Raw genomic sequence first — 23,358 nt, forward strand, 5'->3', positions numbered from 1 at the left:
GAGGGCGCGGGGGCCGGCTCGCTGGCCCTTCCGGCCCGCGGGCTCCGCTCGGCTCTTCGCGGCGGAGCTCGGCCTTCGGCTGTTTCCGGAGCTCCCGGCGGCGGGCGGCAGAGGCGCTGCGGGCGCGGGCTGCAGATGTCGGACCCACGGGCGGCTGAGGGGCCGGGCGTCTGGAGCCCCGCAGCCCGCCGAGGGCCGGCGCGCGGCCCCGGGGACGGCTCGGGAGTGGAGGGGAGCCAGGCGGCCGCCTCAGGTACGCAAGGCCGGGCGCCGGCGGGTGCGTGCCGCCGGCCTCGGGGCCCCGCGCTTCGGCGCGAGGCTCGGGCGAGCTCCGTCCGGCGATGCCTGGAGGAGCGGACCGGCCTGGGGGGAGCACCTTCGCGCGCGGAGCCCCTGCCTCGCCTCCTGCCCGGGCCACGACCCTCCTGCGCCTAGCACCCCCATCCCGGCCGCTGCCATTCTCCGGGCTTGCTCTTCGCTCGAGATTATTTTCTACTTCTGTTTTCGAAATACCTTAGTTCCTGCCCGCTTCCTTTCTTAGATCAGCCCGGGTGGTAGTGACCGAGCTGCTGTGCCCCCGGCGGCTCTTCAACCTTCAGCATACGCCCGCCCATCACTCCTTGGCTGCTGACCCCCGACCACGCCGCCCTGGCTGCCCCAGGGTTTCTGGGTACCCGCCCTGATCCTCACCTCTGTCTCAGGTCCCAACCTTCTTCCACGCGCCTCTCCGCCCGCATCCGAAGAGGCAGCCTCGCCTTCATCTGTCCAGAATCCTATTTGCTCTAGCCTCTTTCCCTCTCCTCCACGCCCTGCACCTAGGCCCCCCGCACATCATCTTGCATCCTTTTCTGTCCATCAAGAGTGGGCGGGATGAAAAGCAGAGTTGGAAGTTATGTAGGCTCTGGGGTCTCTTTGAATGAACATAGCGGCCAAGGCAGGAAATAGCGTCCAAGTAGGAACGTTGGCGACCTGCCTCATTCTCTGGGACCCTCTTCTTGTTCAGGAGACTTATCTCGTTTCTACCCACGCTAGTTTCCTCCGTGTGGATTGCTACATTGTTCGAAGGCGAAAGTGTCCCGCGGTTGCACTTTTACGTTTCACGTCTCCTTATCTCTACACGGAATGCAACTGAAAAGATACTCCTTTGAAATACAGAAGGGCAGGTGGAGAGAGAACTGGTCTCCCCAAGTAGCAAGTATGAATTAACTTTCCAGTTCTGAAATTAAAATCGACCCCATATAGTACAGGTGGTCCATGGAGCCTGCGTTGGAGGCTGATTCTTTCATTTACTTGGGCAAGTTATTTTTCTGTTTGTTTCCTCATCTATACACTGTAGTACCTGCCTGAAAGACTGCTGGGAGGATTGCATAGACCAGTGTGTATGAGGCGCTTGGTGCCTAGCCCAGGGTATGCAGATTACTGGTGTTCCCCATTATTGTGAGAATAAGGTCTGTTTTTGCGCACTGAAACTCCATGTGCGGTCAGAGGTGTTCTTGAATGTGTATCTTCCAGCATGGTGACTTTCTTTGTCTTTTTCTTCTGTCCTAAATAGCTCCTATTTCCTAATGGGCCAAAGTACTTGGGACACACACACACAAACCCCTTTGAATCACCCAGCTTTTTCCTTTTCCTGTGACTTTATGTTCTCTTACTTTAAAACGTTTAACAATTTTTGGCTTTTTCCTTCTTACGAACTCTGATGCTTTGTAGTAAATCAGAAATTTTAAGCCTACTTTCTGAAAGATTGAGCAAATGAACACTCAGAATGTCTCATTAACATCTGTTCCTTGCATCTATCAATATTTATAAATTAAGGCTTTTTTTTACTTCCTCTTTAGATCTTTGTGGCAAATATACCCAAGCACTTTAAATATAAAGGCCTTAAGAATAGTCCAGAAATGTGTTGGAGGATAGTGGGTTTGTCTCTGAGTGTGTCTCCCCCCAGCCCACCCCTTGTAATTGGTTCCTGCGTTCACATTTTCCTCCCAGGACTTGATAGAAATACTTAGGATTACTTCCTTCCTCTTGCCCTCAGAAAGCAGGGTGAGTGTTGTTTCTTTTATGTTGTGTAGGGGTTTGTTATTGTGGTCCGAAACAACCTCTTCCCCTTAAGGTAACATTTGTTGTTAATAAAATAGCTAATAAAATAATAGTAATGAGAGCTTACAGTAATTGAATGCTTACTCTGTGCCAGAATGTGGAAAAAGATTTCCTTGTATTATCTGACTTAATCCTGTCAACAGTCATTTCCTCCCCATTTTACAGAGCAAGCTACAGCTGAGAGAGGTTAACTTACTTGCCCAAGTTAGGTGTGGAGTTTTCACCATCTGTATGAAATTGTTACTTTGTTTTGATGAAGTTCCCAATAGTATATTTATTTTTTGGCCATTAATCAAGCATTGATATTCTCGGGCAGGTAATGGTCTTTGCCATCAAGGGGTTTTTAGTTTGGTAAAATGAGAGTGCCAGGAAGAAAAATCAACAATTCAAAACTTCATATAATTGGGTGTCTTTTATTGCAGTTGTTTATGTGCGTACCCCCAAGAAGTCGGCTGGAGGGTGGAGATAGAGCCTATCTTGTCTATTTCTCTCCTGGAGCCCTTGATGTTGTGTCCTAGGTGTTCTGGAAATGCTTGCCAGATTGTGAGACGAAGTCTCAACATACATAGAGATTTGAAGGAGCATCCAGTGCGTATCAGGAATGTTCTTTAGGTTAAAGCAGTGGTTCTCAACTAGGAGAGATTTTGCCTCTCCTAGGGGACATTTTGATTGTCACTTGGATTGGGAAGGAGAGGAAGCGCCATCACTGAGATACTGAGACTCAGAAACTTCCCTCCATGTATAGGAAAGAAGTAAAATATTAGTTGCTCAGTCGTGTCCAACTCTCTGCGACCCCATGAACTGTAGCCCACGAGGCTCCTCTGTCCGTGGAATTTTCTAGGCAAGAATATTGGAGTGGGTTGTCATTTCGTTCTCCAGGGGATCTTTCCAACCCAGGGATCGAAGTGGGGTCTCCTGCTTTGCAGGCACATTCTTCACTGGGTGATCCACCGGGTGAACATCCTCCAGTGCACAGGACTGCCCCCACACAGAGGATTATCTGGTCCCAGGTCAGTAGCGCTGCTGTCGAGAAATCCTGAATTAGAGTTAAGCTGGGTTCCAAAGCGCTGTGGACAGCATGCATTTGCCTTAGCTCAGAGGTGTGTAGGCTTGGGAGTAAACTCAATACACAGCTTCAAATTAGGAGTTTGATTGAATCCTTGTGCCGCCTTCCTCTGAAAAATGACCCAATGAGTAAGCAATGGAGTAACCAATAGAGACCTAAAAATGAAATCAAGAGGTTTCTGTCATCCTTTCTTAGAGGGAAAAGTGCAGTAAGAAATGAGATTGGACATGCAGTTGTTATTGAATTAAGGGTTTAGATGTCTCAGTGTGTCTTATTCTTTCAAAGCAGGAATTTATAATTATCCAGAATAACTGTGACTTGTTTTTTAAAAGTATTCTCAATAGAGACTACCTTTTCAGGGTCTTCATATTTGTCAGCTGAGGTTTTGATTATGAACTAAGAAAAATGTTGATGTTCTGAACTAAGCTCTCCGGTGGTCATAGTGTTCTTGTTGCTTTATGAACTGTAATTATTTTTAATAGTCTTTTATTTGGGGCACCTGGGTCCTTCAATTCCCAAGAGGAGAGAGTGAGCACTCGTTATAGAGTGAAACTGAGGCATACGTTACATCACTTAAGAACAGGTCTTTTCATTCTTTCATGGCTTGTTTGTTTGTTTGTTTGTAGTTTAGGGAGCTTTGGGGAAAATAAAGGGCTAAGTCTGTTATAACCTTGAAGTCAGCAGTAGAACTTGGTCTGTTGTATATGACCCTGAGCTATCAACTCATGTAGACCGTCAAGGACTGCAAACAGGTCAGGTGAACTTGAACTTGTTTGTTATTCGTATGTAGGACTTAGAACAGTGCAATAAGTCTTTCTCCAGTTTTGGAAATGTTGCTTATCTGTGGCTATTTCAATTTCAATTAAAATTTTAAAATTAGTAGTTATCGTGTTGGATGGAGCAAAAGAGTGGATGTCCATGCCAAAGAGTCCCTGTGGTTTTGGGGTTTCTATTGTAGTTTTATATCAAAAGAGTATAAATTGCTTCTGCCTGTGGTTATTTCTTTTTTTTTGCAGCAGTTGTGTTTTTATGCGGTTGAGGTGGTCCATTTAGTCCCGTCATAATTCTGTTTGTAACGGTACAACCGAGGTTTGTAATCTGAATGACCATGGAGTGTGACCCACTCCCGAGGGCTAAGGAGAAACTGGATCACATGGACGTGGTCTCTGGATTTGGTTGGACTCTAAACTCAGCTGGTTTCTTTTCGTTTAAGCTTCTTGAATCTATAACCATGTAACCTGCTTTTGGTTCCTCTGTAGTTGAATCTAAGAGGCTAGGCTAATTATCTCTTCGCCACCTGTTTAGTGAAGGGAAAGTCCTATGAGACCTATTCTGAAGAACCCTGAAAAAGCCGGCGTTTTGGTTCTCTTTGTAGAGAGTACAAAGTACACACTACATTTAAATCTGTAGCATGACCAGAATGTCTAAAACCTTATTCTGGTAACATAGAAAGAAAACATATTTTTAAAATTGTCAGATATAAAATAAATTATTTTAAGAAAATTTATTTTTTCCTTCTCACTTTTGCTATAAAGGCCATCAATTCAAAATTGAGTTATTCTCTCTCTCTCTTTTTCTTCCTTAGTTTTTTTGGTCTCATCGTGTGGCATGCAGGATCTTAGTTCCCCAACCAGGGATTGAACCTGTGTCCCCTGCAGTGGAAGCTTAGAGACTTAACTACTGGACTGTCAGGGAAGTCCCTAAAAATTGAGTTATTCTTTTTTAAAATTGTTTTTGGCTGAGCCACGTAACTTGTGGGATCTTAGTTCTCTGACCGGGGATTGAACCTAGTCCTCAGGCAGTGAAAGCAATGAGTCTTAACCACTGGACCGCCAGGGAATTCCCTAACATTGAGTTATTCTTGAGTTTCCCGTTTCTTCTTTCTGTTCATTGTTTCCAAGACTTGGGCCTTTCAGTTACCACAGTCAGAATTTTTGCCACGTTAGAGAGTACATTCTAATGGTTATTTTTTTTTCTTTAAATTGATGTTTAAAATATTGTTTCATTCTAAATAATATTCATAATATTACTAGTTTGATGCATCAGTTTTCCTAAGACATATGAAAATAAATACCATTCAAATAAAAAACACTGTCCTAAGTACCATCCACATTTGCAACACTTGTCCTGGTTTCTCTGTTCTCTTCTAGAAATACTTGTAGAATTGGTCTACATTTGGCTGACATAGTAAAAGCTATACTATAGAGAAATTGGCTTTTTCTTCTTTATAGTGTTCTTAACTTTACTAACTAAATTTAGGAAACCTAAAAAGCTGTGTTTGTAATTGTTTTCTTTCTCTGTAAAACAGGACTGTATCTTCAACACTTTAAACTTCTGGAAATAAACTATATTTCTTCTTTTCTTCCTTCCTGCCTCTTTAAATCCAATTACAAGTTATTTTAACAGTAGTTCTTATATAATTTAGTGAATATCTTTAACCTTAAAAATCAAAAGCAGTATCTCTTTTCACTCTTTTCCCCTGCATATATTCAGTCTTTCAGATGCTATGGGAAGTGGCTTTTCACATATGAAAGATGCTCAGCCTAACTCATTGTGAGGAAAGTGGAAGTCCTAACTGTGTTGGGTAGTTTGATGTCTCACTGGTGATAAGGGTGTGCAGAAACAAACACTTTCATGCATTGCTGAAGGGGGTGGAAATTGATACAAATGCTATGGAGGGCAATTTGTCAATATCTTTCAGAATTACAATATATGTCCTTATTGCCCCATTTTTTCCAGGAGTTTATCCTATAGATCACACACCTGTTTAATTAAAACAAATACAAGTTTATTATAGCATTGCTTGTAATGGTGAAAGATTGGAAAAAACATAAATGTCCATCAATAGGGAACTGGTTAAATGAATTATGGAATACACTGCCAGTGAAATATTAACCAGCTGTGGAAAGGAATGAGGAAGTTTGTTATATATAGTTACGGAAAGGTCTCTGAGATATAAGTGGAGAAAACAAAGCATGTGTTAGGATGTCTAGTATGTTCATTATTTGTATGAAAAAATGTATATATATATTTTTTTCTTTTTATACACACACTTTTTTAATGTAAAATATCTCTGGAAGACTACACAAAACCTAATAACATTGGAGGTAGGGACTGAGAATGGAGGAAATTTTCTCTGTATACCTTTATGGTTTTTGAATTTTGAATAATGTGCATATATTACGTATTCAGAAAAACTATACACAAGTATGTTATGAGATTCTTCACTGTGTTTATTTTGTAAGTTACAGCCATTCTACATATCTCTTTTTGCTCATCAGGAACTGACTTCTGGACTTTTTTCTCTCAGATGAAATTTCTATGAAATACAGTTTGCAAATCTGCTTAGGGATTATTTTCTTACTTTTTTTAATTGAAGTATAGTTGATGTATAATACACAGATTACAGGTATACAATATAATGATTCATAATTTTTAAATGTTATACTCCATTTATAGTTATTATAAAATATTTGCTATGTTCCCCATGTTGCACAATATATCCTTGTTAGCTTATTTTATTATGTTACTCTTTAAATCCACTTCTGTCTTCCTTTGTTGTGCTGTGCTGTGCTTAGTCTCTCAGTCGTGTCTGACTCTTTTGCGACCCCACAGACTGTAGCCCACCAGGCTCCTCTGTGCATGGGATTCTCCAGGCAAGAATACTGGAGTGGGTTGTCATGCCCTCCTCCAGGGGATCTTCCCAATCCAGGGCTCAAACCCAGGTCTCCCACATTGCAGGCAGATTCTTTACCATCTCAGCCACCAGGGAAGCCTTGTTTTTGTGCTAATTTTCATTTCTGTCTTAAAGTTCAATGTTATCGAAGTATTCATTATGACTCACTACATACAGAGGCTTACACTGTTTTCCAGTGACAGACAGAAGGCAGACTTTTAAAGTTTCTGTTTTGTTTCCATTTTATTCACTAAGGTATCTTCAAACTGAAAAGGGGCGAGGCAATGCAGGTTTCTGTTTTGAGTAATGGCAGACTAGATAATTGGGGTTAGTTATCCCACTGGAGACAATTAGGAGATAATTGTCGAAATATAAATATCTGCTTAAAGATCCTGGAGATTCATTACTCAGGTAATGAATGATTATTAGACTGTGATCCATGTGAGGGCAGAGAGAGAGGGGACCGAGGATCAGAGTTCAATTTGGGGTTCTTCTCTCCTCTGAGAGGATATGCTGGACTCGTAAGTGGACAGACTGAATGACAAGACTGTGAAAGCATGTCTCTGAATTAAAGCAACAGGGATTAATCAAGTAGGGGGAAGCGTTTCTCTGGGCTAAAATCTTGAAAGGCTATGTTCTAGAAGTAAGGGTAAGTTAGAAGCAGGCCATTGCAGAGACTACAGCTCCGCTTCAGAAACATCTGAGTTCATGAAATTGGGTTAAGATTACCCCCGGTGTTAGTGCCCCCTCATTATGGAAAAAGCAAAGCCAAATCTTTTCTGAAGGGTCACTATAGTCTTCAAATTATTTTGACAAACAGTTTTGTGACACAGTTTCTGGCATGTATCAGAAATGACCAGATGCATGAAAAGACACAATCTGAACAAAAATCAAACAATGAGTAAAACTGGATCCACAGGAACATCAGATTTTAGAGTTACCAGATACAGACTTTAATTATATTGTAATACAATATAATTCAACTATACCATTATACTATAGTATAGTATAGTGAATATACTATTCAACTATACTTCAATTAAAAATTGTATTTACTGTGTTCAAAGAGATAAAAGAGAAGCTTGAGAAATTTGGCAGAAAATTGAAATTTATAAAAATAGAACCAATGAGCAATTCTGTAACTGAAAAATACAGATGAAAATGAAGAACTCTGTTTTTAGGTCTAACAATAAGTTATTACACCTGAAGAGAGAATAGTGGACTGGAAGAAAGGTCAGAAGAAAATATGTAAAATACAACAGTGGAGAATTCAGGAAAGATGTAAGAGACGTAGAGGATGTGGTAAAAAGTCTAACATTCACACAGTCCTCCTAGAAGGTGAGGAGGTCAAGAATGGACAGAGAAATATTTGATGAGATAATGGCTGTGAATTTTCCAAAACTAATGGAATCTACAGATTCATAAAGCCTTGTATATACCCCCAAGCAGGTGTATATAAGTAACAATAGGTACACATTAAATTAAAACTGCTATAAAACCAAAGCAAAGACAAAATATTACAAGTAGCCAGAAAAAAATTACACTTTGCCTTCAAAGGAATAGTAATTAGGCTGACATCTGATTTATGCACAGAGCAATGAAAGCTAGATTATCTTTAGAATACTGAAAGAAAATAACTACCAATATAGAATTTTTCTTAGTTAAAATAGTCTTCAAGAATGAAGGTGAAATAAAGATATTTTCAGGCAATTAAAAGCAGGATTTATTACCTACAGGTAACTATATTCTTTAGGCAAAATCAAAATGATTCCAGATGAAAAGGAAATTGCAGTTTAATGTCCCTCATTAACATAGATGGAAAAAGTCATTAGCAAAAGATTAGCAGACTGAATCCAGCCTTATGTATGACCAAGGTGGGGTTTTACAGAAATGCAAAGTTGTTTTAACATTTTTTTTTAAGTCAGCTGTATAATCACCATTTTTATACAGTAGAGGATTAAAATTGCCAGTTTAATAGCAGCAGAAAACAAAAAAAGTGGTAAAATTCAGCCCCTACTTATGGTTCAAAACTCTTAGGAAAGCTAGGATTAAAAGGAAACTTTCTTAATTGGATAAAGCATATCTACAAAACCCCCACAAGCAGCATCAAACTTAATGGGGAAATCTGAAAGTTTTCCTTTTAAGATTAGGAATAGGACAAGGTTGCCCACTCTCGCCACTTGCTTTTCATCTTTTACTGAATAGCTAGAACAGTCAGGCAAGAAAGAGACTATATAAGGATTTTAAAGGAATCCTAGTGAACCTGTGGTTTGCAGACGATGACTGTTTACACAGAAAGTCCAAAAGAGTCTATAGATAATTTATCAAATTAATAAGTTTGTCCAAATTGTTGAGTACAGGACAATATGCAAAATTCCATTGCATTCATGTATACTAGCAAAGAAGTTAAAAATACATATATATGTATATATAATTTGGCATAAAGTTCAAGTACCTAGGAATAAACCTCACAAAATATATGTAAAAACTTTATGCAGAAGATTATATTATTATTGAGAGAAATTAAAGAATATCTAAGTAAATGGAAGAATGTATCATATTCGCAGTTTGGAAGACTCCATATTGTGAAGCTGTCAGTTCTCCCCAACTTGATTTATAGATAAAATGCAATCCCAATAAAAATCCTAGCAGGGTTCTGGTGGGCTTTTAGGGTGGAATTTGACAAGCTGGTTCTAAAATATATATATACAAATGAAAGGCCATAAAATTGCCAAGACACTTGAGTAAGAACAACAGATGGTAAGGTTTGTTCTATCATGTATCAAGACTTAAAAAAAAATTTATTGGGCCCTCCCTAGTGGTCCAGTGGGTAAGACTCCATGCATCCACTGCAGGGGGCTCAGGTTGGATTCCTGGTCAGGGAACTAAGATCCCACATGCCACGTGGCTCTGGCAAAAGAAAACATAAATGGATTAAGGCTTTTATAGAACAGCCCACTAGGCCCTAGAAATAGAATAAGAGCCTGGAAACAAAATCTTTGATTTGCAACAAAGATTGTACTGTGGAGTAGTGGAGAAGGAATGATAAGTGTTGCTGGTAAAATGCTGGGAGGGATTGGGGGCAGGAGGAGAAGGGGATGACAGAGGAAGAGATGGCTGGACGGCATCACCAACTCGATGGACTTGCGTTTGAGTGAACTCCGGGAGTTGGTGATGGACAGGGAGGCCTGGCGTGCTGCGATTGATGGGGTCGCAAAGAGTCAGACATGACTGAGCGACTGACCTGAACTGAAGAGAAAAGAAAGGAAAAAAAAGCCAACTTCATCCTGATCTCATACACCATAAACACAAAAAAATCAACTCCAGTTGAATTGTAGATCAAAATGTGAAAAGAACCACAACAAACTCCTAGAAGATAATCTAGAATATTTTCTTGATCTCAGTGTAGGGAAAGATATCTTAAATAGGACAAACAAACACTAATAAAGGAAAAGATGACAAATTTTGAATTAAGAACTTTGGTTCATCAAAGGACAGCATTAAGAGTAAAAAGGTAAATCACAGAGTAGAAGCATGTGTTTATAACACATATGGTTGATAAAACTTGTATAGAGATCTCATAAATAATGAAAAGAATTCAGCTCTCAGCTTTTGGCTTGGAGGAGGCCAAGGTGCGCCTTTGTTTGGTTGTCCCTGATCCAAATTCAGCTGACACCAGCTGCCTGCACGCCACAATCCCTTGTTTCTTCTTTTTGTTTGATGCATTGCTTGAATGCATCATCTTCTGTCTCTGACAGTTGTCTGCTTAGCCATCAGCTTTTATATGGCCTGTGAAGGCTTCTCTCAAAAGGTAGGCTCAGTCCCTTACCCAACTGAGGCTCTTCACAGAGACCCAGTGAGTCTGTTTTGGTCTCTGGTATCAATCCCAGATTTTGGGGAAGAGAACTGGACACTTCGAGGCAAATATTCACCCAAAAGCAATGGCCAGCATTATGTTCGTTGGTCACAGGACTGCCCCTTCAAGGCTGTGGACAGGGGAAGTTCTTTTTTAAAATAATTTTTAAAAAACATATATATTTATTTTTGGTTGTGCTGGGTCTTTGTTGCTGTACAGGTTTTCTCTAACTGTGGGAAGCAGGGACTACACTCTAGCTGTGGCGCGGGCTTCTCATTGCAGTGGCTTTTCTTGTTGCCAAGCATGGGCTCTAGGCATGTGGGCTTCAGTACTTGTGGCACATGGGCTCAGTAGTTGTGGCACCCAGGCTTAGTTGCTCCGCGGCATGTGGGATCTGCCCAGACCAGGGATAGAACCCATGTCTGGTGCATTGGCAGGTGGATTCTTTACCACTGAGCCACTGGGGAAGCCCTGGAGAAAGTTCTTAAGAAAGAGTTGTAAACATCTCTAATATAACATCATTCTCTATATAACAGTGAAAGAGTTGAAACAATCTGTAGCTCTAATAGTAGAGGCTTGGGGATTGGTTAAAGAAATTATGGTACAGCATATGGGATAATATGCAATATGGACCTAACAGAAGCAGAAGATATTAAGAAGAGGTGGCAAGAATACACAGAAGAACTGTACAAAAAAGAGCTTCACGACCCAGATAATCACAATGGTGTGATCACTCATCTAGAACCAGACATCCTGGAATGTGAAGTCAAGTGGGCCTTAGGAAGCATCACTACGAACAAAGCTAGTGGAGGTGAAGGAATTCCAGTTGAGCTATTTCCAATCCTGGAAGATGATGCTGTGAAAGTGCTGCATTCAATATGCCAGCAAATTTGGAAAACTCAGCAGTGGCCACAGGACTGGAAAAGGTCTGTTTTCATTCCAATCCCAAAGAAAGGCCATGCCAAAGAATGCTCAAACTACTGCACAATTGCACTCATCTCACACGCTAGTAAAGTAATGCTCAAAATTCTCCAAGCCAGGCTTCAGCAATACGTGAACTGTGAACTTCCAGATGTTCAAGCTGGATTTAGAAAAGGCAGAGAAACCAGAGATCAAATTGCCAACATCCGCTGGATCGTGGAAAAAGCAAGAGAGTTCCAAAAAAACATCTATTTCTGCTTTATTGACTATGCCAAGGCCTTTGACTGTGTGGATCACAATAAACTGTGGATAAATCTGAAAGAGATGGGAATACCAGACCACCTGACCTGCCTCTTGAGAAACCTATATGCAGGTCAGGAAGCAACAGTTAGAACTGGACATGGAACAACAGACTGGTTCCAAATAGGAAAAGGAGTACGTCAAGGCTGTATGTTGTCACCCTGCTTATTTAACTTATATGCAGAGTACATCATGAGAAACACTGGACTGGAGGAAGCACAAGCTAGAATCAAGATTGACAGGAGAAATATCAATAACTTCAGATATGCAGATGACACCACCCTTATGGCAGAAAGTGAAGAGGAACTAAAAAGCCTCTTGATGAAAGTGAAAGAGGAGAATGAAAAAGTTGGCTTGAAGCTCAACATTCAGAAAATGAAGGTCATGGCATCTGGTCCCATCACTTTATGGGAAATAGATGGGGAAACAGTGGCAGACTTTATTTTTTGGGGTTCCAAAATCACTGCAGATGGTGATTGCAGCCATGAAATTAAAAGATGCTTACTCCTTGGAAGGAGGGTTATGACCAACCTAGATAGCATATTAAAAAGCAGGCATTACTTTGCCAACAAAGGTCCGTCTAGTCAAGGCTATGGTTTTTTCAGTGGTCATGTATGGATGTGAGAGTTGGACTGTGAAGAAGGCTGAGCGCCAAAGAATTGATGCTTTTGAACTGTGGTGTTGGAGAAGACTCTTGAGAGTCCCTTGGACTGCAAGGAGATCCAACCAGTCCATTCTAAAGGAGGTCAGTCCTGGGTGTTCTGTGGAAGGAATGATGCTGAAGCTGAAACTCCAGTACTTTGGCCACCTCATGCAAAAAGTTGACTCATTGGAAAAGACTGTGATTCTGGGAGGGATTGGGGGCAGGAGGAGAAGGGGACGACAGAGGATGAGATGGCTGGATGGCAACACCGACCCGATGGACGTGAGTTTGAGTAAACCCTGGGAGTTGGTGAGGGATAGGGAGGCCTGGCGTGCTGCAATTCATGGGGTCACAAGGAGTCGGACACGACTGAGTGACTGAACTGAACAGAACTGAAAATTATTTTTTCAGCCCCAGGAATTCCCAGGGGGTCCAGTGATTAGGACTCCATGCTTTCACTGCCAAGGGTACAGGGTTCGATCCCTGAGCGGGGAACCAAGATCCCACAATGTGACAAAAAAAAAATTTCTTTAGTCTGATTTTATTGACTCTGAAAAATTTTCGTAAATAATTTCTCTAATACTAGGTACATGTCATTTTAGAAATATAAGTATATAAACATAATTTGTATATAAATATTTATATAATATATACACATATAAATATTATATATACATTTTTATTTGTAATGAACCCTAGAATAAGAAGCTGTGAAACATTAATGGAATAGTTACTGGAAAGCTGTATTAATACCTGAGCTAGTAGGTACTGCAGTCCAGCAGATCAACTCGTGGTACAAAATCGTCTATTAGAACCTATGGTTTCCATGCCCCACACAAAGTTGATGGCTGTGGATAGAGGGGGAATATATAAATATATGGATGTATACATGTATATATTTATCTATATATATGTGTGTGTGTATTTCTGAAAGGACATGCACCAAAAGGTTAACAATGGTTATTTTTGTCTAGTGGGATTGTGTTTGGTTGTTTTTTTGTTTTGTTTTCTGTGTTTCCTGATTTTTCTACACTGAATAATGGATTATTTGTGTATTAAAGTCTGGAAGAGTAACTGAAAAATGTTTTCTACCTGTATTTAAGTCGTTATACAATGAGCAAAGCATGTGTTTATGTCATTTCAACTCCCTGTGCTGTGCTCAGTCGATCAGTCGTGTCCGACTCTTTGTGACCCCCTGGACTGTAGCCCGCCAGGACAGAATTCCTGTCCGTGGAATTCTCCAGGCAAGACTACTGGAGTGGGTAGCCTATCCCTTCTCCTGGGGATCTTCCCAACCCAGGAATCAAACTAGGTTCTTCTGCATTGCAGGCAGATTCTTTACCAGCTGAGCTACCAGAGAAGCCCTTCAACAACCTAATTTAAAATAGATAATATGGATACTTAAAGTTCTGTATTTAAGTTAAAAATTTTCCAAAAATCTGTTTCAAAAATAGAGCCTAGGAGAAGCTAAGCTTGGAATAAGTTTATTTTTATAAGCCCTTGGAGATCTCGATTGATTTAGGCCAATGGGATAAGTTTGCAGTTAAAAAAAAATAAATCTAGAGCCCAGTTAATATATTACATCAAGAAATGCCGTGTCCTTATTAAGAGATGATTGTGTCGATGTACTCTGCATGGTTTAGAACACATCCGGAAGAGTTGTCCATTTTAGCTCTTTACTTGCAGCGGAACAAAGAGAAACAAGATGAGGCCGGCAGCATCAGAGGTTGTCTGAGGGATGATGGAGAGAACTAGAGGTGGTTGGCCAGGGAAGGAACTTGCAGGAAATGTGATAGCAGTCTGTAAATATTTGAAAGGATATTGTGGGGAGTAGCGATCGAAGAGCAGAATTTATTAGGAAGCAAATTTTACTTAGGTCAACATAGGAAAGAGCTTTCTAGTCTCATTATCTCTCGGTGAAAAGGGCCTCTTCACAGATGGCTGGACCCTGGGGAACAGACTGGGGACCCTGGGGATTTTTGTCTTAGACCCAGTTCCTTTGTGGAGAGGTGTGAGAAAACCTCAGTCCTCCTCCTGTGTTTCTCCTTTCCTCTGTTGCGCTCCCACGTTCCCAACACTTCTAATCCTAGGTGTATGGAGTACTTGCCCATGCACTGAGCAGTTCTGCAACACCACCTGGGTGTCCTACAGTTGAACTCAGTGTTAAACACGCTCTGCCTGGAGATAGTGTCAGACCCCAGTCGTTGAGGGCTTAGTCCTACAGAACTGCTCCCGCCCCGCTTCAAATGCCAAACAGCAGTAGTAGGTCCCCAGGTTACCCACAACTTCCATCAGACGTGATTACAGACTAGAGGCTCCCACGACCTCCTCCCCCTTGGATTTGATTATTTGCTAGAACAAGTCAGAGAACTCAAAGAAACACTTAGGTTTACCAGTTTATTAAAAGATATGGCAAAGGTTACAGATGAACAGTCAGATACAGAGGGCGAGGTCTGGGAGGGTCCCAAACAGAGGAGCTCCTGTCCCCGTGAAGCTGGGGTGGGTCACCCTTCTGGTATGGAGACATGCTCACTGAACTGGCAGCTCTCCAAAGCCAATACTTTTGGGATTTTAATGGGGGCTTCATAATGTAAGTGGGATCCATCACTGACTCCATCTCCAGTCCCTCTCCTCTCTCAGGAGAGTGGATGGTGGGGCTGAAAATCCCAAGTTTCTAACCATGGCTTCTTTCTGGCTACCAGCCCCCATCCAGGAGCCCAAGAGTCACCTTATTAGAACAGGAGACCCTTATCACCCAGGAAACTCCACAAGATTAAGGAACTCCGTGTCAGGAACCAAAGTCAAAGACCAAATATTAGAACAAAAGGTAACTCCTAGTGCTCTAATCACTTAGGGAATTGAAAGGTTTTAGTTCTGTGCCAGAACTAGGGGCAGAAACTAGTATGTATGTACATATATAAAAAATATGTATGTATTTTCTATTATCTCACAGGAAATTTGGTTGCAAAAGCTCTAAGGTCTTTCCACTTATGAATTGACAAAAAAAAAAAACAAAGAACAAAAAACTGATCCTATTCATATACAAAAAAAAAAAAGACAAAAGTTGAGTCACAAATATTTGCTTGTCATTTATACTTTTATATTGCTACCAAACTCTGAAATTTTCAGTGTTTGAGGTTTACGTCAGTGAGTTGTATTTTATATTGAGAAGTGAACTTTGGGCTTCAGTTTCTTGCTGTCTTTACTAGAGGAGGTTCACCAGGGGTTATCTAAACACACTGAAGCAAACGCTTTTCTGAGTGCTCACAGAAAGGCTAAATGAACACACCGTACAGCTTGGTAGCGCCTAATGGTTGCGGTTAATCGCCTGGGCTTGCATCCTCTCTCTGTGTTTTCCTTTGCTTGCTTGCAAAGTGCATCCACCGTAGGCTTGTTGTGAACCGCGTCTTCATGGCATATTTCACATATGTTTTCCTTGAGGATGCCCAGCAGCTACTCAGTAAGTCATTGGTGAGTGAGTACATGGATGAAATGACAAAAACCCTTTACCTTATCCTGAATACACCAATGTGAGCTGGTCGAATGTAGAGGTGGCAGTCTCTGCTTTGGCACTGAATTCCAGTTCATTTCACTCTACATTCCATTCTGTCCTTTATGTTCTACCTAATTTAACCATTTGATGTCTGTGAAATGGGATCCTTCAATTAGGATTAATTTTGTGGGGACTTGTTTTGGGAAATGACTTTTTTTTTTTAATGAGTGGGTTATAATGGTCTTGAGAATTCTTAGATATGAAGACTTGAGTGATTTATGTACTGGGCCTCCCAGAGTATAAAGTTTGTGCCTGGAATATTTTTAGAAAGAGCAAGTTAGATGAAACTGCCAGGTTTTTTTTTTTTTTTAAAGACATAAGATAATTTTGATTGTGTTCCCTCTCAAGTATTGAATTTTTCTTCCCACGATTTTCCAGAGGATGAAGATCTAGAAAACACCAAGGTCACCTCTGTAGCAGCTTCTGCCTCTGATCCAGAGCCCGATTCGTCACCCTACAGGTAGGGACCACAACTACTTTGGATATTATGCTTCTTGGGGTTTTATCTTCTGAGGTTGTAATTGATGAAAAAAGTAAACAGCGACTTCAAGGGGGAAGACAAGTTGAAGTAAAGAGCATGGAATGTTTTGTCATTAATTAATCAATCCTTAAGCATGTTAGGGCTTCCTCAGTGGCTCAGCCGTAAGGAATCCGTCTGCAGTGCAGGAGACTTGCAGGAGATACTGGTTTGATCCCTGGCTCGGGAAGATCCCCTGCAGGAGGAACTGGCAACTCCATCCAGTATGCTTTCCAGAAGAATCCCATGAACAGAGGAGCCTGGCGGGCCACAGTCCATAGGATTGCAAAGAGTCAGACATGACTGAGCGACTGAACAACAACAAAGTGTGTTTAGGGGCAATGTCAGCTCTATCTCAGGTTATAAAATTTTCTTTTACTCTCAGAGAATAAAACTGTAACAAATAGTGCAGTATCTTCATTTATCTCCTCTTGAAGACCAGGTTCAAACGTTAAAACATTTAGAAACAGAGACTTTTAAGAGAGTGTGTGTTTGGTTTTTACCCATAAAATTCACACACACGCAGAAGTACAGCATTGGAGGCAGATTGTCATTGTGTAATTTTCAGATTAAATCATAGTGATGATCTTCAGATTGTCATTCTTAATTTCCCACTCCACCCATCTCATTCACCTGCCATTACTGGTATCAGAGTATATAGCAGAAAGGGAATAGTAGTACTGAGTCCTGAAATAAGTGGAAGCCTCACAACATTATTGGAATGATTAATGAAAAACCGTGCTGTGCAGGTGGGTATTACAGTCCAGCTGATCAGCTCATGGTATAGTACTGGCCAGTGGAATCTGTGGTCTCCATGCCCCCCCCAAAGTTAACAGCTTGGGGTGGGGGAACGTCAGGTTTTTTTTTTTTCTTGGCCACACCACATGGCATGCAGGATCTTAGTTCCTCGACCAGGGATTGAACCTTAGTCCCCTGTAGTAGACATGTGGAATCTTAACCACTGGACCACCAGGGAAGCCCCTCCATGATTTTTTTAAAATATTATTTCTTAAGTAGAAATTCATTCTTCCTACCTTTGTATATGAAATAAAACTTTTTCCTCCAGAATTCAGACAATGGAAGATAATAATGATTACTGTAATTATAATAGAGTTGGTGATAATAATATAATAGCCACACTTTTTTTAATGTCTGTCTGTAATAATGATGATAAAATCTTGTGAGTTAGTTGCTCAGTCGTATCCAGCTCTTTGCGATCCCATGGACTGTAGCCTGCCAGGCTCTTCTGTTTGGAATTCTCCAGGCAAGAATATTGGAGTGGGTTGCCATTTCCTTCTTCAGAGGATCTTCCTGACCCAGGGATTGAACTCAGGGCTCCTGCATTGCAGGTGGATTCTTTACCATCTGAGCCACCAAGGAGGCCCCAAATAAAATCTTTCTTTTATCGAATATTTGTTTGCTCAGTATTGAATTAGGTGTTTAAATGTGTTATCTAATTTAATCCTTGTAAGAAACCTAATGAAATAAGTATTTTTTTTAAGATGAGGAAAATTAAACAGTGAATGTAGTAATTTGCCCAAGTTCACACAGCTTTAGTTTTGCTTGCTCTAAAACTTATTCTCGTAAGTAGCAATATAAGGGTTCTGAGTTCTATGCTTAGAGCTACTCAGTTCAGTTCAGTCACTCAGTTGAGTCCAACTCTTTGCAACCCCATGAACCACAGCACGCCAGGCCTCCCTGTCCATCACCAACTCCCGGAGTCCACCCAAACCCATGTCCATTGAGTCGGTGATGCCTTCCAACCATTTCATCCTCTGTCGTCCGTTTCTCCTCCTGCCCTCAATCTTTCCCAGCATCAGGGTCCTTTCAAATGAGTCAGCTCTTCGCATCAGGTGGCCAAAGTATTGGAGTTTCAGCTTCAACATCAGTCCTACCAATGAACACACAGGACTGATCTCCTTTAGGATGGACTGGTTGGATCTCCTTGCAGTCCAAGGGACTCTCTTCTCCAACACCACAGTTCAAAAGCATCAATTCTTCGGTGCTCAGTTTTCTTTATAGTCCAACTCTCACATCCATACATGACCGCTGGAAAAAGCATAGCCTTGACTAGACAGACCTTTGTTGACAAAGTAATGTATCTGCTTTTTTTTTTTTTTCTGCACCATCCTGTGGTTTATTATTTTTTTTAATATAAATTTATTTATTTAAATTAGAGGCTAATTACTTTACAATATTGTATTGGTTTTGCCATACATCAACATGAATCCGCCACGGGTGTACATGTGTTCTCCATCCAGAACCCCTCTCCCACCTCCCTCCCCATACCATCCCTCTGGGTCATCCCAGTGCACCAGCCCCGAGCATCCTGTATAATGCATCGAACCTGGACTGGCGATTCGTTTCACTGTCTCTGCTTTTTAATATGGTGTCTAGGTTGGTCATAACTTTCCTTCCAAGGAGTAAGCGTCTTTAAATTTCATGGCTGCAGTCACCATCTGCAGTGATTTTGGAGCCCAAAAAAAGTCTGACACTGTTTCCCCATCCATTTGCCATGAAGTGATGGGACCGGATGCCATGATCTTAGTCTTCTGAATGTTGAGCTTTAAGCCAACTTTTTCACTCTCCTCTTTGACTTTCATCAAGAGCCTCTTTAGTTCTTCTTCACTTTCTGCCATAAGGATGGTGTCATCTGCATATCTGAAGTTATTGATATTTCTCCCAGGCAGTCTTGATTCCAGCTTGTGCTTCCTCCAGCCCAGCGTTTCTCATGATGTACTCAGCATATAAGTTAAATAAGCAGGGTGACAATATACAGCCTTTACATACTCCTTTTCCTATTCGGAACCAGTGTGTTGTTCCATGTCCAGTTCTAACTGTTGCTTCCCGACCTGCGTACAGGTTTCTGAAGAGGCAGGTCAGGTGGTCTGATATTCCCATCTCTTTCAGAATTTTCCACAGTTTATTGTGATCCACACAGTCAAAGGCTTTGGCATAGTCAATAAAGCAGAAATAGATGTTTTTTTGGAACTCTCTTGCTTTTTCCATGATCCAGCGGATGTTGGCAATTTGATCTCTGGTTTCTCTGCCTTTTCTAAATCCAGCTTGAACATCTGGAAGTTCACAGTTCACGTATTGCTGAAGCCTGGCTTGGAGAATTTTGAGCATTACTTTACTAGCGTGTGAGATGAGTGCAATTGTGCAGTAGTTTGAGCATTCTTTGGCATGGCCTTTCTTTGGGATTGGAATGAAAACTGACCTTTTCCAGTCCTGTGGCTACTGCTGAGTTTTCCAAATTTGCTGGCATATTGAGTGCAGCACTTTCACAGTATTATCTTTCAGGATTTGAAATAGCTCAACTGGAATTCCATCACCTCCACTAGCTTTGTTCGTAGTGATGCTTCCTAAGGCCCACTTGACTTCACATTCCAGGATATCTGGCTCTAGGTCAGTGATCACACCATCGTGATTATCTGGGTTGTGAAGATCTTTTTTGTATAGTTCTTCTGTGTATTTTTGCCACCTGTTTTTAATATCTCCTGCTTCTGTTAGGTCCCTACCATTTCTGTTCTTTATTGAGCCCATCTTTGCATGAAATGTTCCCTTGGTATCTCTGAATTTTTTAAGAGATCTCTAATCTTTCCCATTCTGTTGTTTTCCTATATTTCTTTGCACTGATCACTGAGGAAGGCTTTCTTATCTCTCCTTGCTATTCTTTGGAACTCTGCATTCAAATGGGTATATCTTTCCTTTTCTCCTTTGCTTTTCGCTTCCCTTCTTTTCATAGCTATTTGTAAGGCCTCCTCAGACAGCCATTTTGCTGTTTTGAATTTCTTTTTCCTGGGGATGGTCTTGATCCCTGTCTCCTGTACAATGTCACGACCCTCCGTCCATCGTTCATCAGGCACTCTGTCTGTTAGAACTACCAGGTTATTACATATAAGGATCCTTTTGGAAGACATAATCTCCTCAAGGCACTGATTGAAAAAAAGTGAAAAAAGTGTTTGTCGCTCAGTCGTGTGTGACTCTTTGCGAACCGATAGACTGTAGCCTTCTAGGGTCCTCTGTCCATAGAGTTCTTCAAGCAAGAATACTCGAATGGGTTGCCATGCCCTTCTCCAGGGGATCTCCCCAACCCAGGGGTTGAACCCAGGTCTCCAACATTGCAGGCAGATTCTTTACCACTGAGCCACCCGAGAAAGAGATAGTTCATATTCTCAGCAAATCCCCTGAGGAGAATGTCCTCTGTCCTTCCATTTTCCTTCTCCCACCTTTGTTCTGCGCATGTTGATTTGTAGGATCCTTGGGGAATGGCTTTTGGTACAGAACTGATTTCTTTTTCTTCTTAAGAGTAAATGAATATTTTGAGTGAAGAATATAGAATATTCTTAGAAAAAGGGAGATACATTGTTCAAGTTTTTTTTTCTAAAATCTAGTGTGTGAAGAAAAAAAATCCAGCGAGTATGATGCCTGAAGGCTGGTGTTTGTGTTTTTTATATTTTCGCAACGGAAATGGCACGGCTCTATCTTTTCTAGTGAGGCTGGCTGGCTGACCTGGCTCTCCCTCCCTTTGGGATGGCCTCCCTGCTCTGGGTTAGCATAAACCAGAAGGCTTACAGTGGGTGTTTTTCCCTTACCTGGTTCATCATCAGCATCAAGTGATTTGCAATTTATTTTTCCCCAGATACCCTTCACTAATTCTTTAGAGCATAAAATGCTAATGTGAATATTAAATTTATGTAGCTGTTGCCTGTCCTGTCTAAAATATTTTTCTAAATAAGCAGAACTGTATTTGTGCAAAGTAACATACACAAAGGCAAAGGAGAGGTTAGATTTTAGGGCCATACACAGTAAGCTCGGGCTGATGGTCAGATTAACTGTGTGTTCTCACATTCTGAATAGTCCTCTTTTGTTCCCAAACGAAAGTTAACTCACTCATTTAATCACTCAACAGGTTATTTGTTGAGAGCCCGCTATTACCTGGCAGTGTTCTAGGCACTGAAGACACCATAAATGAACCAACAATCCAAGTCCCTGGTCTCATGCTGCTTATATTCTAGTGGGGGAGGCAGATGGAAAAAAAGTGAACATTGTATTTCATAAAATCTAAATTGTCATCAACTATAAGATGCAAAGAGTCGGACATGACTGAGCGACTGATCTGATCCAATAAGATGTACTGTTATTTTATATACCACAAAGAAAGGAAAGAATGCCCAAGATAGGCTAATAAGAGACTCCCCAACACACATGAAACTGGGACCCCCAAAACCTGCACCTTCAGTGAGAAGAGAAACAAAGAAAGAGATCATTCGACACAGAAAAGGACCTGAGGGGCAACTTGAATGTCTCCGCCTTGGCACTGAGCGAGAGGAGGAAAAAACTCCTCCCCTGAGAGTATGAGCCAGAAGTCTGTTATCTGAACTCATTCTGCCAGTGTGATCTAAACAAAACTCTTAGACACAACTCAATTCAAGTCGCCTCAGTTGGTGGCATTCCCAGGCCCTGGCAGGGATTCCATGTCATTCCAGGCCCCAGACTGTTTTAAGACAGCAGCAGTTTTTAGGACATCCTGTATATCAGCTGTATTAAAGTCAGAAAACAAAAATGTGTCTTGCAATCAACAAAAATATGGTACATAGTACATCAGGCAGTCATAAGTGCAGGGTAGAAAAATAAAGCAGGGTAAGGGTGTAAAGAGTGATGGGCCAGGGAGAGGAAGCATCCCCAAAAGCAATGGATGAGCAGAAGGGAAGAAGGAGGGAAGCAAGCCCTGAGAAACTGGGGGAGGATTCCAGCTGAGGCCATGTTGTTGTTTTTGTTTAGTCGCTAAGTCGTCTGACCCTTCGCGACCCCGTGGACTGTGGCCGGTCAGGCTCCTCTGTCCATGGGATTCTCCGGGCAAGAACACTGGAGTGGTTAGCCATTTCCTTCTCCAGGGGATCTTCCCAACCCAGGGAGCAAATGCCCATTTCCCGCATTGGCAGGTGGAGGCCATAGCACACCCCAGTGTCCTTAGGTGAGGGAGAGTGAGGTGTTTGAGGACTCAGGAGAGTGAAGAAGCCATTGTGACTGGAGTGGACTGGGGAAGGCAAGAGATCATTCTAGGAGATAAAATCAGAGTGCAGAGGGCCTTAGGGTTCCACGGGACAGGCTCGGCTGTGGACGCTGCGCATGCAGAGGGAGAAAGACCCAGTCCCTGCCATCAAGCTCACCTCCTCATAGAGGAGACAGTTAATAAGTAGTGTCAAGGAACCAAATTGGACTCTCATTTCTGGGTTTAAGAGAATAAAATAGACTCACAGCCTAGACCAATTTACACTTTACACGGGATAATCAACCGCAGGTCTGATCTTCGTAGTAACTGCCCCTTGTTTGTTTTGAGGTAAGTTTAAGTGACTTAGATATTGTAAACGATGGCTCTGTTTTATCTGAGGAAGAGCTGATTTATAAACTAGAAGTGATTTTTCTTGTTTATGTTCAGAAAGAAAGAAGAAAAGAAACTAATGAACTCCAAAGTAAACCCTCTGTTTCCCCATGCAGTTTATAGTATTGGTTCCCAGTCGTTCACTCAGCCTTTCTGAGGACATGGGCGATACCCTAAAGCAGCAGCTCTCAAAACTTTACACTCTTAGAAATTATTGAGGACCTTAAAGAATTTTTATTTATGTGACTTATATCTATCAATGTTCACCATACTAGAAATTAAACCTGCAAAATTAAAAAAAATCATTCATTCATTTAAAATAACAATAAGGAATTCAT

The 23,358-nt window shown here is 41.4% G+C and overlaps 1 protein-coding gene across 2 annotated transcripts in view; it reads left to right on the forward strand.

Annotated features, from left to right (window-relative positions):
- Positions 1-115: 115 nt before the first annotated feature.
- Positions 116-23,358, forward strand: part of TMED8 (transmembrane p24 trafficking protein family member 8) — a 36,704-nt gene continuing 13,461 nt past the window's right edge. Inside the window, exons 1-3 of one of the 2 annotated variants that reach the window (XM_070378449.1) lie at positions 116-253; positions 15,265-15,389; positions 16,494-16,575. Coding sequence is in view for 1 of the 2 variants with exons in the window: in XM_070378448.1 (XP_070234549.1) it covers positions 136-253; positions 16,494-16,575 (200 nt within the window). In the remaining variant the exon portion in view is untranslated. The remainder of the gene's footprint in view (positions 254-15,264; positions 15,390-16,493; positions 16,576-23,358) is intronic. The other variant, XM_070378448.1, reaches the window with a different exon arrangement.

This window comes from Bos mutus, chromosome 10 (genome assembly GCF_027580195.1).
Source record: "Bos mutus isolate GX-2022 chromosome 10, NWIPB_WYAK_1.1, whole genome shotgun sequence".
Lineage (NCBI taxonomy): Eukaryota > Metazoa > Chordata > Mammalia > Artiodactyla > Bovidae > Bos > Bos mutus.